At 45.3% G+C, this 18,409-nt stretch overlaps 1 protein-coding gene across 1 annotated transcript in view; it reads right to left on the bottom strand.

Annotated features, from left to right (window-relative positions):
• LOC101745748 (fatty acid synthase) overlaps positions 1 to 18,409 on the bottom strand; it is a 50,373-nt gene that overhangs the window by 10,321 nt on the left and 21,643 nt on the right. Inside the window, exons 15-26 of the mRNA XM_038016585.2 lie at positions 18,213 to 18,397; positions 18,016 to 18,135; positions 17,833 to 17,942; positions 16,250 to 16,440; positions 14,569 to 14,723; positions 5,465 to 5,719; positions 4,149 to 4,254; positions 2,693 to 2,839; positions 2,496 to 2,620; positions 2,005 to 2,167; positions 569 to 758; positions 342 to 454 (exon numbers count right to left, since the gene is read on the bottom strand). Coding sequence (XP_037872513.1) covers positions 342 to 454; positions 569 to 758; positions 2,005 to 2,167; positions 2,496 to 2,620; positions 2,693 to 2,839; positions 4,149 to 4,254; positions 5,465 to 5,719; positions 14,569 to 14,723; positions 16,250 to 16,440; positions 17,833 to 17,942; positions 18,016 to 18,135; positions 18,213 to 18,397 — 1,860 coding nt within the window. The remainder of the gene's footprint in view (positions 1 to 341; positions 455 to 568; positions 759 to 2,004; positions 2,168 to 2,495; positions 2,621 to 2,692; positions 2,840 to 4,148; positions 4,255 to 5,464; positions 5,720 to 14,568; positions 14,724 to 16,249; positions 16,441 to 17,832; positions 17,943 to 18,015; positions 18,136 to 18,212; positions 18,398 to 18,409) is intronic.

The following is an 18,409-nucleotide window of genomic DNA, read 5'->3' as shown; positions in this document are numbered from 1 at the left end:
CCCGATACTCTATTGCTTGCCCCCGCGGTCCGCTTCCAACATCTGCGAACCGTCCAGTCCCGTATATTCGTAGGAAGACGGCCCTCTGGCCCGAAAAAAAGAAAGTTAGGCATGGCCCTCATTTCTCTATGTAGATGGTAGTATTCAAGTAGCCTCTTATGTGTTAAAAAATAACTAAATATAAAAACGTAAGCGATCATAGGCATATTTAACGAATATTCTCTTTAACAATAGTTACAATTCTGATGAATAAACGAGAATTAAAAATGAACCGAAAACTCGAAGAAGTAATGTTTAAGTATTTAAATAAATAAATCGTTCATTAACAAAAAAAACCTTACATTTCTTAGCTCTCCCTTAAGACAATTAATCACAATATTGCATCCTCTTCTATTGGTGGCGGATAAAACCATGTCTCCGAAACTGGGATTCCTAGAACTCGCAATGTTTTCTTCTGCAAGAAAGCATAAGCAAGCAATAATTAACGTTTGTTATTAAATTTAATTTCATCATAACACACATTATGTAAATAGAACTTTAAAAAAGTATTTCATAAAATTTGTCATACCTTTTAGGTTTGGAAACAATCTCATTAGGAATCGTTTCTTCGCACTGTCACTTACAGTTGTAAATACTTGATAACCCATCGCTAATCCCATTGATATTAAAGCTTGACCCAAAGCGCCGGCACCTCCATGAATAAGGATGCTATCGGATTTCATAGTTTCTACACCTATTCTCCCTCTGGTCAGACTTGTCTGGTAAAGCCAAAAACAAAAACAGCATTAAAACAGATGAAATAAACCTTTTAGGCGCAATATAATAGTAACCCAGAACTTATACTCGCGTCTAAGTCTTTTTAATTAGTATAAGTTTTTTTTTAATTGGGATTAGCTGACGAATATTTCGTTCTGGTAAACTTCATGTAACTCTATTTTTCATGATTATAACTGTGTACGTACAAATATCTATAAGGTGAGCTTGAATTTATTTTCATAAATTTCGTCTATCAATATCGATATTCGTCTATGAGTTATAATAGTATCAATATTGAGATTTTCCATATTCTCTACACATCTATACACGTTTTAATTTAGAAACCGTGTATTTTTTAATAATTTAATTTACTAGTGAATTAATTTATGGGTCTGACCGTTCGTTATCACAAAAACTAGAAAGTATTCGATATGTCGGAAATAATATATTATAATGACAATAATAAGCTCAATGTTGCAAGATTAAACTGTGAAGGTAGTTTTAATTACGACTTCGACTCGCGAAACCCAAGAAAATAATAAACAATAATCGAAGTGATATACACAACACTGCATGGTCATGAATACGTAACTTTATTTAAAGGCAAGCAGCACCTTAATGCAAACTACGCTAAGCTGTACATGCACCATGCGATAACGTAAAGATCTCTTAAACCAATATGTGTGAGGTGGCGGGCGATATTAATATTTGTGTCCCGATAATTGTACTGGTGGTAGGACCTCTTGTGAGTCCGCACTCCTACTGAGACCTTAGAACTTATATCTCAAGGTGGGTGGCGCATTTACATTGTAGATGTCTATGGGCTCCAGTAACCACTTAACACCAGGTGGGCTGTGAGCCCGTCCACCCAACTAATCAATAAAAAAAAAAAAAACTGCTTATATGGGTTGATGGTCTCACGGCCCACCTTATTTTAAGGTGTTACTGAAGCCCATTGACATCTACAACGTAAATGTCGCCACCTACCTTGAGATAGGAGTTATTCTAAGGTCTCAGTTTTTCACAGTACAACGGTTGCCCCACTCTTCAAACTGAAACGCATTACTGTTTCACGGCAGAAATAGGCAGGGTGGTGGTACCTACCAGTGCGGACTCATATGACGTCCTACCACCATTAACGACGCAATTATATGGAGTCATAGCTTGACTTTTAAAAGCTAACGCTTTTGAATGGAGTATACCACGAGAATAATTGCCACTATAATATTTAACACATTTGCAACTTACAACACACGAATTGAGACAGTAAAACGCCGTCATGTAGGCCATTGGTACAGTAGCGGCTTCTTCAAACTCCCAATGATCAGGAATCGGCCACAGAAGATCTGGACGTGCGCTCACCGTGCGCTTACATGAGCCATCAACCACAATACCCATGACGCGTTCGCCACTGAATTAGAAATACATTAACATTCTACTAGCAAACTAGAAATTAGACGTATACTTATGACCATGTATATTCAGTTTTTTTCTGTGCTTACGCACATGACTTTCATATGTCATTTACAGTTACAGAATAATTTATGATATACTGAGTCAGATCATATTCCCAATATTATTCTCCACTGCACTATATATTTCTACAGCGAAAAAATCTGTTGAAAGAATATAACAGCTATTGTACCTGGTTTTAGTATTATCTATAAACGTGGTGTTATTAATAAAAAGTATACAATCATAAAGTTATGGGCTGCTTATGCCTGACAGAAGTAATTTACCTTTTTGTAACGCCGCTAAAGTCGAAACCAAAATGATTTTCATCTGAATCAGTTCCTATTGCAGCCTTATTCATCATACCTATGGCCTTTTCTACATCTAGTCTCGATATGCTAGCATAATGTACCTGTGAGAACAGCATAATATTTTTATAGTCAATGTTGGTATGAATAAAGAAGAATTAGAACTGAAAATGTACCTTGACTTCAATTCCAGAACTGAAATGTTGCGAATTTTGCATCCACTGCAGTGAGTGAATGTTTCCAATCTTAGAAGTTTCCAGCTTAAAGTTGTAATTCAATTTTTGTGGCAAAGGCGTGTGGCAATTGCTTCCTAATAATGCACTCTGAGAAAATGTGACCGTTTAGTAATATGTATGTATTTAAATAGGAGATGAAGATCAGTTAAGCCGGGTATCCACCAGGCGCAAACTCGGGTCGAGCGGCTGCCTCGCTCCGAGGCCGCACAAGTGGAGACGCTGCCTAAATCTGAGGCACGCCCCGACAGGAGGCAACTTTGTTACCGCGAACCGAGCCATATTTTGTCGGTTTTTTGCCGTGCTCAAAGGGTCCTCAATCCGAGCCGTGTATTTGATGGAAACAGGCGTGTTGCCTCAAATAGCAATTGACAACGAAACTGCTATTAAATTGATAAAATTATATGAGCGTCACCGTGTTCTCTGGGATACGTTACATAAAAAATGTGAAACAAAATGCGTGGAACGATATTAGTTTGAAATTGGGGATTGCAGTGGACGCTATCGAAAAGAAGATTACCAGTCTGACAAGGTCATATCGACGAGAAAAATCACGACACAAAAACAGCCTTACCACGGGATCTGGTTATTTTTTTTGTGCATTCTGTAACTAACATTTTTAGGTTATTAGTAACTAAAACAACGCTGCTGACACATGTCGCATATATTTTAGAAACAGGGTCCAGGAACGAATGACGAATAATAGTAAAAAATACAATATGCGGCATATAAGTTCAACTAAAATGGCTGCTGTCTGCACATATATAATTAGGAACAAAAGTGTTAATAGGGATTTTAGTGGATGACTATTCAATTTATATTTTAGGTCAACTTACGTGCCGCGTATTTTACGGGTGTTTATTAATATATTTTATTTTAATTACAGGACGAGACGACATATATAATTCAAAATGGCTTGCCTACTACCATTTCGATTTCTTATCAGATACCAGATATGATGGCACCAGATGGCACCTGGTGCCATCGCGTTTTGGCTTTCAACTGCCGGATCGAGCTGAGGCGACTCGCCTCGAGCTGATCCACAACGTGCCTCTAGCCTTTGTCTCAAAGAAAACGGCCTCAGTTCAGGCTGTTTGCTTCAAGTCGAGGCTGCTCGACCCGAGTTTGTCTCTAGTGGATACCCGGCTTTAGAATTATGATTAATTTAGTTTTTCCTTTATATACTGACTTAAAAACCCTTTTCATGTGAAATCACAACCACGTCATTGTTCACGTTATCCCTCCGTTGGGGGTCTGTAGCTTTGTGTAATATATTTGCTATTCGAGGTCTGCGCTTGTTTTAACTCTGAATGTTTTTTCCGGTCCCGTAACAGAATTAAATTCTATCTTAGGGCCGTTGGAAACGCAACGTTTATTTATTTACCAATCAATTACTTACATTTAATTCGCTCTTAACGCCTGGTAAAAAGTTTAGTGTAACGGTTTTTTCTGTCAGATGTGGCAAATGATGGAATGTAACTCCCTGTAAAGTCACACCTCCACATCTGCAAATACGTAACACTTTGAGATTAATTTCACATTAAAATCAATGGCTGTATGTTGGCTGTATGTATCTGGGTCTAAGGGGATATCTCAAGACTGAATCAACACATTCTTCGAGATAATGGAACAGCACGATGACCCTCTTATTATATCCGCCGTAAGTTACATCCTCGCCCTTGACGACGCCGCGACGAGGCAATGCACAGCTGCCGTCGCCCTAGACATGTGATTTTCGATCCTCCTGATCCACCTTCGGTGATTTTACAAAATCAGATTATGGCAATGCATACAACCCATTTGACATGCGCGCAATATCCATCTATTACTGATGGAAGGACGTCTTGTGAGGCCGCACGGGTAGATACCACCCACCTTACCTATTTCTGCCGTGAAGCAGTAATGCGTTTTGGTTTTTTTTATTGCTAAGATGGGTGGACGAGCTCACAGCCTACCTGGTGTTAAGTGGTTACTGGAGCCCATAGACATCTACGACACAAATGCGCCACCCATCTTGAGAAATAAGTTCTAAGATCTCAAGTATAGTTACAACGGCTGCCCCACCCTTCAAACCAAAACGCATTACTGCTTCACGGCAGAAATAGGCATGGTGGTGGCACCTACCCGCGCGGACTCACAAGAGGTCCTAGGTTTGATTTTTATTACGCGATGTTATTCCTTCACCGTGGAAGTTAATCGTGAACATTTGTTAAGTACGTATTTTATTAGAAAAATTGATATCCGCCTGGGATTCGAACACCGGTGCATCGCTCAACACGAATGCACCGGACGTCTTATCATTTAGGCCACGACGATTTCAAAAGGGTTTGAAGGGTGGGGCGAGACCTTAGAACTCATATCTCAAGATGGGTATCAGAGGCATTTACGTTCTAAATGTTCATGGGCTCCGATAACCACTTAACACCAGATGGGCTGTAAGCTCGTCCACCCATCTAAACAAAAAATAAATATTTAAATTTTTAAATGATTTGAAATATGTTGGTTTTTTAGAAGTAGGTTCCGCTACATACTTTGACTCCAAAGATCCTAACAATCTCATACACTCGACTACGCCAAGCTGTAGCAAGAGGTGAAAACTATGCATCATATACTTTATGAATGTATAATCTAAAGAGTTCAAGATGGGACATCTTAGACATCTAGTAAGCATTTCGCAGGTAGGTCGGCTGCTTGTTATGTAAGTATAGAACTTACGTTGTAGTCTCATATTGTTTGAAAACACGGGCCTGCACTACATTCTTGCCATCAATGTTCGTGATATGCTTCTCGTGTTCAGAAACATTTATACTCAGATTTCTAATTTCTGTGGGCTGTGATACTCCAACGTGTCGTTGCCTCAATACATTAACTTGTAGCAGACCATCAATAAGTGTTACCCAATTGTTTTTCCAAAGCATTGAAAATGAATCTAAAGCCAAATTTCCTTGATGTATAGTCTGGAAGTCTTCGCTGTAATGATAAATAGAACTAATAACATTACATTAGGATAGCAGTATCTAGGAGCAATACTTTTTTATTGCTTTTGAAGGCTAAAAGTATACGGTCCTCATAACGGTGTGTGGTTACTATTACTCACAGATGCCAGTAACATCAGGGACATGTCACTGCCTATCTCTGAGGAGGACGAACATGTCCTAAAAGTCAGAACGAAGGAGGCAAGGTAATTCCAGAGCACTGTGAACGAATATAGGGAATCCAGTTTTTCTGTTCAGTGCGATGCTAAAATAACTTTCTAATTAATAATGATATCATAACACGAAGACGTATTTATGAAACTATTCAATTACACAAACAGATTGTAATCTACATATATAAACAGGTTTGGGATAATGTTATTTCCCCTAAGGGAAAGCTTAGTCAGTACCTATACAACGTATTGCATATACGTAAGCGAATTGATGGGAGATGATGCCGCGAGTTTCAACTTATCGCAAGATAATGTTTAGTACGCACTATCCGACTCTAGAATCAGCTCGAAATCACTTTACCATACTATATCAGCTCTGATATAGTATGGTAAAATGTAGGGGCTATGAACTTTCTGGCAAAAAGTTTAGCTAAGAAGTTTTTTTTTATTTTTTTAATGATTAAAAGATTACTGGTGGCCCGGAGGCCTTTCCAGTTTCACCAGGACAGATGGGCGAGCAAAGGCTCAGCCAGGAGGGGTGGGATTTGCCAACAGCTACCCGAGCGCCTCCGAAGGAGACCTAACAGCTCAAGAGTAGCTGCTTCGCGAATGAATCTACTAGTTCAGCGAGCTGATTCATGGGTTAGGTTGCACGGCGAACTCTTTGTCGAGTTCGACGAGTACGGTTACCGAGGTCCCTAAGCCTGCTCCTAGTGTTAGAGCTGAAGGCGTCTAATGCAAAGGTTATTGGATCTGATGGATCCGTAAGGACGTGTCTAGGGCGTCGACGGTGACTGGCTCCTGCGTGATCAGGATTCGGGGAGTAGTCAGCGGCGGCAACGATAAGGCGATTATCATGACGCATAGCCTTATCGAAGTACCGTTCCGACGCTGACTTCATGTATTTCTGGATAGATTCGAGGCCCAGGTCATCGTGTAGGTCAACGTTCCTCACGAACCACGGAGCTTCGACGGCTAACCTGCAAAAGTGGGATTGTAGAGATTGGAGGGTGTCTATGTGTGTGCGGGCCGCGTGAGCGAACACCACACTCGCGTAAGTCATGACGGGCCTTATGCAAGTTTTGTAAAGTGTCACCTTGTTCCGAAGGGACATTTTACTCCGCTTACACATGGGGTAGAGCCTACCGAGAATAAACGCGGCACGATCACGGACTGATTTTATATGCAGGCGGAATGTCATCGATGCATCCAGGGTAACGCCCAGGTACTTGACTTTCCTGGCCCAGGGTATGGGTTGTCTAAAGAGAGTAATCGGGGGTGTGAGATTCCTCCTCCTAATCCGGGAGGAAATCCGTGTGGAGCTTCCCCTCTGAAATAGCACCGCAGTACTTTTCGCTGGGTTGATGTCTATGCGCCATTTTCGGAACCACTGTCCTAGGTCTAGGGCTGCGCTCTGAAGCTTCTTCGCGATTAGGGGCTTGTTTCTACTGGAGTAGTAAACAGTCGTGTCGTCGGCGAATAAAGCTAAATGGGTTGGCGGCGACCGGGGAATATCGTTAACGAATAAGCTAAATAGGAGGGGTGAGAGGACAGAGCCTTGCGGGACTCCAGCTGTGAGAGGTCATGGGGAGGAGCGGGTTCCCTCGACTCGATAACGAAAAGAGCGGTTCGACAAGAAGTCTCGTATGATGAGCACGAGACTATCCGGCACGCCCATGTTGAATAGTTTGAAAATCAAACCGTTGTGCCAGACTTTGTCGAACGCTTTTGCGACGTCGAAGAAGAGAGCTCCCGTGTATAACGGTTTTGGTCGATTAAGCCCCACAAGAATGTGCTCCGTGAGGCGGTGCACCTGTTGAACGCATGAGTGATTTGTACGGAATCCGAATTGTTCATCGATGAGAATGCCCTTGGATGAGACGAAGTCTCTGAGGCGTTTGTAGAGCAGACGCTCATACAGTTTGCCTAAAGACATGAGGAGGCTAATCGGGCGGTAGCTCGTCGGATGATTTTTTGGTTTACCCGGTTTATGTATGCCGATAACATCCGCTTCTTTCCACACCGCGGGAAAGATACAGTTAGCCATAGCGGCATTGAAAATAGATGGCAACATCACGATGAGTTGGACGGGTAGAAGTTTAATAACGCGGTTGGATATACCGTCAGAACCGGGAGCCTTGCGAGGACGTAGGTCTTTGATCAAGTCTTTAACTTCCATCGGGGTGGCGGGTGGTAACGCATCCGAGGGTGGCAAGGAGGCTCTGTGTTCTACCTCCATGTCTACTAATTCTACATGAACAGGGTCCACGGATTGAGTGCTGGGCGTGCACTGGGTTTGCAATGTATCGGCCAGCAGCTCTGCTTTTTCGTCATCATCGAACGCCGCGAGTCGGCCTGAGGGGCCTACGAGGGGGGGGCATAGTTACTACCGTATCCGATTTGAGAGTACAAGCTAAGCAATAGTAAGACCTTCGGGAGGGCGCGAGTCTTTCTAAAAAATCAGACCATCCGGCATCTCGGACTTCGGCGATGCGAGACTTTACGTCGCGTTGTAGGGCACGCATTCGAATACGATTTTCCGCGGTAGGATACCTGTCGTAGGCGCGTATCGAGGCGTTCTTAGCTCTATGGAGCTCCCTAATATCGTCGGACAATTTGAAGCGGTGAAGGAAGTCCTCCGCTACAACTTGTTTCGATGACCTGTCTAATGTCGAGGTGATGTGTGACGTTAAGATGTCTATCTATGGCTTCAGCGGTATCCTGAGGAGACGGGGTAAAGTCCGGGCTAAGCGGGAGCGATGGTGGATCAGATTCAGCCAGGCTGATGCCCAGCGTGTGCCAATCCACCATTGTCCTCGTGACGGGAACGGAATCGGGAGCGCGACCGAGCTTCATAACGACGGGACGGTGGTCTGAATCTAACTCTGAAACTACTTCGATCGTGTAAGCGCAGAGTTACGTTTTTTAATAACGCTATGTCGAGTATATCCGGGCGATGCGCGATATTTAGCGGGTAGTGGGTCGTGGTTAGCGGAGCGACGATATTTAAGGCGAGATCATCGACTAACGCGTCAAGCCGCCTACCATTCGGGGTTAGACTAGCCAAGAAGTCTCGGCGATAACTAGCGTTGTAATCGTGTCTTTAGGTGCCAAAAATAAGCGACGGTGACCAGACCCGATCAGAATCGGAATTTTTTTTTTTTTTTTTTTTTTTTTTTATGATTGAAGGATTACTGGTGGCCCGGAGGCCTTTCCAGTTTCACCAGGACAGGTGGGCGAGCAAAGGCTCAGCCAGGAGGGGTGGGATTTGCTAACAGCTACCCGAGCGCCTCCGAAGGAGACCTAACAGCTCAAGAGCAGCTGTTTCGCGAATGAATCTACTACCGGATCGGAATCGCGACCCGCTGAGAAGATCCGGCGAGAAACTCAGCGAGCTGATTCATGGGTTAGGTTGCACGGCGAACTCTTTGTCGAGTTCGACGAGTACGGTTACCGAGGTCCCTAAGCCTGCTCCTAGAGCTGAAGGCGTCTAGTGCGAAGGTTATTGGATCTGATGGATCCGTAAGGACGTGTCTAGGGCGTCGACGGTGACTGGCTCCTGCATGATCAGGATTCGGGGAGTAGTCAGCGGCGGCTACGATAAGGCGATTATCATGACGCATAGCCTTATCGAAGTACCGTTCCGACGCTGACTTCATGTATTTCTGTATAGATTCGAGGCCCAGGTCGTCGTGTAGGTCAACGTTCCTCACGAACCACGGAGCTCCGACGGCTAACCTGCAAAAGCGGGATTGTAGAGATTGAAGGGTGTCTATGTGCGTGCGGGCCGCGTGAGCGAACACCACACTCGCGTAAGTCATGACGGGCCTTATGCAAGTTTTGTAAAGTGTCACCTTGTTCCGAAGGGACATTTTACTCCGCTTACAAATCATGGGGTAGAGTCTACCGAGAATAAACGCGGCACGGTCACGGACTGATTTTATATGCGGGCGGAATGTCATCGATGCATCCAGGGTAACGCCCAGGTACTTGACCTTCCTGGCCCAGGGTATGGATTGACTAAAGAGAGTAATCGGGGGTGTGAGATTCCTCCTCCTAATACGGGAGGAAATCCGTGTGGAGCTTCCCCTCTGAAAGAGCACCGTAGTACTTTTCGCTGGGTTGATGTCTATGCGCCATTTTCGGAACCACTGTCCTAGGGCTAGGGCTGCGCTCTGAAGCTTCTTCGCGATTAGGGACTTGTTTCTACTGGAATAGTAAACAGTCGTGTCGTCGGCGAATAAAGCTAAATGGGTCGGCGGCGACCGGGGAATATCGTTAACGAATAAGCTAAATAGGAGGGGTGAGAGGACAGAGCCTTGCGGGACTCCAGCTGTGAGAGGTCGTGGGGAGGAGCGGGTTCCCTCGACTCGATATCGAAAAGAGCGGTTCGACAAGAAGTCCCGTATGATGAGCACGAGACTATCCGGCACACCCATGTTGAATAGTTTGAAAATCAAACCGTTGTGCCAGACTTTGTCGAACGCTTTTGCGACGTCGAAGAAGAGAGCTCCCGTGTATAACGGTTTTGGTCGATTAAGCCCCACAAGAATGTGCTCCGTGAGGCGGTGCACCTGTTGAACGCATGAGTGATTTGTACGGAATCCGAATTGTTCATCGATGAGAATGCCCTTGGATGAGACGAAGTCTCTGAGGCGTTTGTAGAGCAGACGCTCATACAGTTTGCCTAGAGACATGAGGAGGCTAATCGGGCGGTAGCTCGTCGGATGATTTTTTGGTTTACCGGGTTTATGTATGCCGATAACGTCCGCTTCTTTCCACACCGCGGGAAAGATACAGTTCGCCATAGCGGCATTGAAAATAGATGCCAACATCACGATGAGTTGGACGGGTAGAAGTTTAATAACGCGGTTGGATATACCGTCGGAACCGGGAGCCTTGCGAGGACGTAGGTCTTTGATCAAGTCTTTAACTTCCATCGGGGTGACGGGTGGTAACACATCAGAGGGTGGCAAGGAGGCTCTGCGTTCTACCTCACTGTCTACTAATTCTACATGCACAGGGTCCACGGATTGAGTGCTGGGCGTGCACTGGGTTTGCAATGTATCGGCCAGCAGCTCTGCTTTTTCGTCATCATCGAACGCCGTGAGTCGGCCTGAGGGGCCTACGAGGGGGGGCATAGTTACTACCGTATCCGATTTGAGAGTACGAGCTAAGCGGTAGTAAGACCTTTGGGAGGGCGCGAGTCCTTCTAAGAAATCAGACCATCTGGCATCTCGGACTTCGGCGATGCGAGACTTTACGTCGCGTTGTAGGGCACGCATTCGAATACGATTTTCCGCGGTAGGATACCTGTCGTAGGCGCGTATCGAGGCGTTCTTAGCTCTAAGGAGTTCCCTAATATCGTCGGACAATTTGAAGCGGTGAAGGAAGTCCTCCGCTACAACTTGTTTCGATGACCTATCTATTGTCGAGGTGATGTGTGACGTTAAGATGTCTATGGCTTCAGCGGTATCCTGAGGAGACGGGGTAGAGTCCGGGCTAAACGGTAGCGATGGTGGATCAGATTCAGCCAGGCTGATGCCCAGCGTGTGCCAATCCACCACAGTCCTCGTGACGGGAACGGAATCGGGAGCGCGACCGAGCTTCATAACGACGGGACGGTGGTCTGAATCTAACTCTGAAACTACTTCGATCGAGTGTAAGCGCAGAGTTACGTTTTTTAATAACGCTATGTCGAGTATATCCGGGCGATGCGCGATATTTAGCGGGTAGTGAGTCGGGATTAGCGGAGCGACGATATCGAAGGCGAGATTATCGACTAACGCGTCAAGCCGCCTGCCATTCGGGGTTGTGGTGTGTGAGTTCCACCTGATGTGTTTACAATTTAGGTCGCCCGCCAGAATGACAGAGCTCCCTATGCCGAGCAGCGCCTCGATATCACTGCTTAGAACGATCTTATCCGGTGGAAGATAAACGGACGCGATAACGATCGGCGCGTGTCCCGTCAGTGAGATTCGGCACACTGATGCTTCGATATTAGCGAGCGCGGGAGGATCGAGCGGGACGCAATGCAGGGCTCTTCTATAGTAAATGACGGTACCACCACCACGAGCAGAGAGCCTGTCGTTCCTGACCATGTTATAGTTCGCGATTTTAGGGTCACGGCGCGCGGGCTTAAGTAGGGTCTCCTGCACTAAAAAGATATCAATTTGATGGTCACGCAAAAAGTCAGAAACCTGATCACGCTGATTTGCGAGACCGTAAGCGTTAAAAAATCCTATCGTTACGGATAGGGGCTTTATTCTACTTATATACGCCATTGATTACCGGCGGAGTGAGGGGAGGACGTACGTATTTAATGACGCGTATACGTCGGCGTATTCTTGCACAACGGCGATAAAGTGTTGTGCAGTGGAGGCAGAGCGAATGGCGTCGCCCAAAGCGTTAACGCGCTCAAAGTTGATCGACTGAAAGAAGTCGATCGCTAAAGCGAGATTGTCGGACGCGGTCGGAGGGCAAGTCGCGGGAGAGGGACGAGTCGCGGGGGCGGGACGAATCGCGGAGGAGGGAGTTGTAGCCGTGTTCATGTACGGCAGCGGTTTCGCCCAGGCCGAGACACTGGGCACCGGCGCCGGAACGAACGCTGGCTTAGCCTGCGACACAGAGGGTGCCGAGGCTTTGATGTCTGGGCCGGAAGCTCGGAGGCGGTTTTGGCGGGCGACACGGCGATTTATTTTCGGGGCTCGGGGGCATCCGCGGTAATTTGCGGGGTGACCCTGTGTTCGACACAGGACGCAGCTAGGCGGTTCTGTCGCGGTTTTTTGATCGCGAGTGCATAGGGCCGTGGCGTGATCGCCTAAGCACTTGACGCATCGGGGGCGCGCGTGACAGTTACGGGAAGAATGCCCGTATAATTGGCAGTTATGGCACTGGCTAGGTGTGCCTTTCTTGTGTGGGGTTTCGACTGCGATTCCGGAAAGGCTACAGACCGTTCGGATGTTGAATATTTGCTTACCCTCGGGGGTAGGCTGGAGGGCGACGAGAACCATATTATATGGCTCCCTTCCGCGGCCTGTGTGCATGCGGTGTACGGAGTTAACCGGTAGGCCTTGTTCGAGAAGGTCGGCCTTGACGAGCTCGGCATCCAACTCTTTAGGGATGCCACGTATAACGGCACGGAGTTCGCGCTCCTCCTGGAGCGTATATGTGTGGAAACTTATACGCTCCTTACGGAGGTAAGAAGAGAGGGCCCTATGGTCGTCGGATGTTCGAACCTTAATTTGAATGCCGTTCGCGAGGTTACGGGCATTCGTAAAATTGATATTTTTGGCCTTAAGGGCCAGGGAAACTCGTTCCCAAGCTGCCTTCTCTTGAAGGATTACCGGGGGAGGGGTCTGGGCTTTATTTTGTGCCACCGGACGCGGCGACGGAGTGGCACGGGCTGGAGGCGCAACGGGAGTCTGAGGGCGGGGGCGCGACGCGTTCGCGGCTTTGCTAATTTTAGCGGCCGCGGGAGCTCGAGACTCCGCGGCACGCTTCTTACCCTTTTGCACTAGGGTGAATCCATCCGTCGATGAGGCGGGAGCGAGGTCGACCTCCATCTCCGAGTCAGAGTCGGAGGACGAGGAGGCGGGCGCAGGTGACCTACGAGTAGGTGTTTTGGACGGCGCGACGGAGGCAGCGGATGATCGCGCTGCTGGAACGGTGACCACGGCGGACGACGCAGCAGTTTTACTCGCCAGTATAGGCGACGCGGGAACGGCAGGCACGACGGAGGCTGCGGTGCTCGATGCAGAAGCTTTGCACGCAGGTACAGGCGACGCAGGAGCAGCGAGCTCGGTGGAGTCCACGAGAGGGCTCGCAGTGTGATCGGCCTTGAAGGCCTGAAACTCGGAAGTGAGCTTTGGGTAGCGAAGCCGGAGAAATTCCGCAAATACAGCGTCCATGATGTCTACGTGCCCAGGTGGGGCTACCCTGGGTCTTAGAAAACACTCGCCTTGCGGCGAGGCCCCAACTTCTCGGACCTGAGCGGTTCTATTGAACACAGGTGGCGATGCGGCACGATTACTGCAGGACAAAGAAAAATCACAACAAAACGGAAATAGCAAAAAGAAACAAACCAATTAAACACTTCCAGGAAGACAGTTTGTCGGCAGATGTACCACGAACACAGAAATAACAAAAGGAAACAAAACAAATAAAAACTTCCAGGAAGAGCACTTAGTCGGCAGATGTACCACGAACACAGGCCGCGCGAACAATGGCCGGGCTAACAAAAGCCGGGCGAACAAAGGCCGGGCGATCGAGTGGTCGATGAGCACGTCCGCGCGTGACGGGTGCCTCTATCGGAATGAGAATCGGAATCTGCACATTTGCTATCGTACTGACCTACATTGTTAGCGTACAATTCTGAAGTTCTTTAAAAACGAGAAGCAAACATTAGTATAATCTATAATTATTCAAATAATACAATTTAACAAATTCTAGGAATACAAAAAAAAAACTACATTCTAAGATTATTGTAACAGATTGTACGTTAAACTGTAGTGACAGCTTTGGATTGCATTCAATGATACTTCTAGCATTGAAAAAATTTTTGTCGAAGAAACAAAAACACATCGTATGAAGTTATGAAGTAAATAAAAATATCATGATCATGGAACTATTAATTTACAATAAAAATTCTGAAACTTAAAAAAATACTTACCCGTAGGAATAATCGCGTACGTTTAAAAGTTCATAAATATCATTGCTATTTATTTCCATACCATTCCGTTTTAATGCAGTTTCAGTCGTAAATTTGTATACTTCTTGAACGTTTGTGATATAACCCGTTGCCACTTTAATAAATTCATCTAAAACCTAAAATCGTAATGGACTATATTTCTTTGACGTAACCTTCGCACGCTAAGTGATTCATTGCCAGGTGATGGGAGTGAGAAGCTAAGAGCGGATATAACTTATGACAACTCTGTTTTATATACTGGTCATGAAAAAATATTTAATCGCTAAGATTGGTGAAACAGTTGATACGAAACATCAATACTAAACTTGAAGGCATATTGAGAGAGCAACGCATTCTCTCAATCCAATGCCCAGAAAGAAATCTGAATAACAGACAAAGCTGTTAAAACCTTCGAACTCGAAACTAAATTTTAAACCTGAAGGAACTTTCGATTGTAATGGTGACAACTTCTTCAAGATTTAAAAAAAAATGTCTCATAAGTGGTTAATGACTATGACAACCCAAAGCACACGTACTAACAAAGATCCGCTGCAGATTTCTATGTTTTTTTCTTTATCTTTTTATTGCTTAGATGGGTGGACGAGCTCACAGCCCACCTGGTGTTAAGTGGTTACTGGAGCCCATAGACATCTACAATGTAAATGCGCCACCCACCTTGAGAATAAGTTCTAAGGTCTCAAGTATAGTTACAACGGCTGCCCTACCCTTCAAACCGAGACGCATTACTGCTTCACGGCAGAAATAGGCAGAGTGATGGTACCCACCCGCACGGACTCACAAGAGGTCCTACCATCTGTAATTACGCAAATTATAATTTTGCGGGTTTCATTTTTATTACACGATATTATTCCTTCACCGTGGAAGTCAATCGCGAACATTTGTTGAGTACGTATTTCATTACGAAAATTGGTACTCCGCCTGAGATTCTAACACCGGTGCATCGCTCAACACAAATGCATCGGATATCTTATCTGTTAGGCCATGACGGCTTCAACGGCCATGACTGTTGTGCAAAGCCCTGGTGATATTGTCGTACACAACCTCCACATAGTCATCAAAGTATCATGAAGTCGGTGCGTATACTTGCACCACCTTGAGGGAATACCTTTCGGTGAGCTTAATTATGAGATACGCTACCCGTGTCGACACACTGGATACCTATACAATTTTGTCCGTAAGGATTTTTTTGACGAGAAAGCCAACTCCACCTTGTCCAGATTTGTCTCATTCCCGGAAGTAGAATAGGTGGCCTGAGCTTAGAATTATGTCGTCCTCTCCCTGTCTTCGGACTTCGCCCAAACCTAAGACGTGCCATCGTATCCTTCCTAATTCCACTTCCAGTTCGTCAACATGCTCGTAAAGCCGCAGGGTCTGGGTATTGAGAGTCCCCAGGGTTGGTGGTAGCTGTCCGTAGCCCGGAGTAGTAAGGCTGGCGGGAACTGGGGGCTGTTTTTATTTGTGGTTGCCATAAGGGGGGTTATGCCGTAATCGCCACTCTTGGCAGGCGGGTTGGCGATCGCAGTACTCGGTTGGCACTTGAGACAGTGTGGTGTTAATTTGTCCCTTTACATCCCAAATAAACATTATTAGTCTGTATTGGATAACAATTATTAAGATACAATAAATTATATTAAAACGCTACCTCAAATCTTCCCGTGCCCCTATGCAGGGCTACAGTCAATCTTAGTTGACGCTGATCATGAAGTGTCGGTTCAGAGTAAAGTTTTATCTCATGGAACTTTACTGAAATTTGTTTTCGTTGAGCCTGAATTGTCATAGCCAGGGTGTCCCATACTGCTACTAATGCAGCCGCAAATGGAAACAAAGTTTTACCTAAAAAAATAAATTTAACATAAAAACATTAAAGTCCCCTTTTCATATGGACATCATTATCTATATATTAATAAGTAAAGCAAAAACTTTGTACCCCTTTTTACGAAAATTGCGCGGACGGAGGAGTACGAAATTTCTCACACTTATAGAGAATATAGAGAAGAAGTGCACAATGCTAATATTTTTTTTAAATAATGCATATAAGATACTTTAAATCAATAAAGAAAACATTACACACACTACATAGATACCATGTATTTGACGCACACACGCATGCATACTATTTATTGTCAAGCTTTTGTTCTTGACGTCTGTTGTCAAATTGAGAATAGATTAAATGTTGTTTATCTTTGTTAATATTTTTTATAGTGTAATCTTGGCGAAATTTGTGATTATAGAAGTATAAAATACAATCATAATAGTGTACAAACTTACAATTCCAATTAATTATAGTCGAATTTCGACTACTGCGGGACTCTTTTTTTTTTTTTGGTCAGGAGGTAATCGCCGGACTTCCGCCCTTTTCTGGAGATAGTGGGCGGGGTATGTCAGAGTTTAACTGACTAAAACCTCCTGTCGCTCAACAACCAACGTCCAAACCTCGCATGAGACAGAACTCATGACAAGGCAAAGGGGGGAAAGTGAAGCGTTTAGTGCGGAGCATATCTCTCCCATCACCCTCCCCCTCAGGACGCCGGACTGGCGGTCGTCGGCCCCACGACCACCAGCCCTCTCGGTCGGCAGACTGTCCGAAGCCCGCCTAGATGGCGCCGGTTAGAGTGTGTTACCCCGATTACGGAATACCCCGCTGGGCCAGAACCAGCGTGGGTCGAGGATAGCCGGCCTTTCATCACCCGGATGCTCTTGCGTAAAACGCGTGCAGAGCAGCTTGCACGTCGTCTTCTTAGGCCCACCTAGCCGGTCCCCAGACCAACATGTGAGGGGGACCCGAAACACTTAGAGGGCCAGGGCTTGGGCGAGATCCGCCTCCCTGGCCCCCGCTCGACGGAGGCGGGATTGTGCGTCTCTCACGCGCCCCGCCGCCTCCTACTGCGAGATGGTGCACTCGCAGAAGTCGAGCATCGCCTTCCACGACTCGTCGTCGCCGAGCATCGATGCCACAACACTCGGCAACGACAAGTCGGTTCAAATTTTTGCGACGAAGACACGGCGCCACCCCTCCCATGCGGGGCAACTGCGGGACCCCTAGTAAGTATAGTTATTGTAATCCACTCATATTATTTAAGACCCATATTTCTTGTAATAGACAGAGCTTAGAGTGAAAATGAAAAATATTTAGTCGTTTCTCAGAATAGTGAAGTTGCTTTAACATCAAAAGATATTAATAACATTTCAATAAATAAATGAACTATGAATAAATAATTTAATTACCTCTTATTTGATTTCCACTCAAATACTTATTTTCATCATCATGAATGGTAATAATAAATTTACAGGAAGCAGCAGTTTTTCTATGGGCCGACATATAGAGCGGTAATGGCCTATACAATAAAATTTTAGGTAATTAAGGAATCATTACACACAGATTGTCTTCATAATCAATATTATAGTTACCATTTTTCGGTATGGACCCATTCCACTAAATGGGACAGCATTGGTGTTCCAGTCGCCACTGGGAAATCTACTTTCGGATATAATTCCTGTAGTCTTGGATTATAGCCTTCCATATACAAGCTGAAACAAATTTTTATCCTTTCAACGAGTAGTGGCATGCGTTTTAATTTATTATAAGATATGCTGAAGTTACTTACTTTCCAACAGCCTCAAGTAGGAATGCTACATTGTCTGGATGCGCTTTTCGTGTTAGAGCTATATTACGACAATCTGAATGCAATGAGCGTTTAAGTATTGCTTGAAGTAAGCCATGAGGTGCTACTTCAATGACCACAGCATTCGATGGTATTAAATTGGTAGTTTCTTCAAATAAAACAGGGCCCTATATAAATTG

Source organism: Bombyx mori, chromosome 16 (genome assembly GCF_030269925.1).
Source record: "Bombyx mori chromosome 16, ASM3026992v2".
NCBI classification, from domain to species: Eukaryota; Metazoa; Arthropoda; class Insecta; order Lepidoptera; family Bombycidae; genus Bombyx; species Bombyx mori.
Note: the sequence above shows the minus strand (reverse complement) of the source record. Positions and strands in the feature narration are given on the sequence as shown.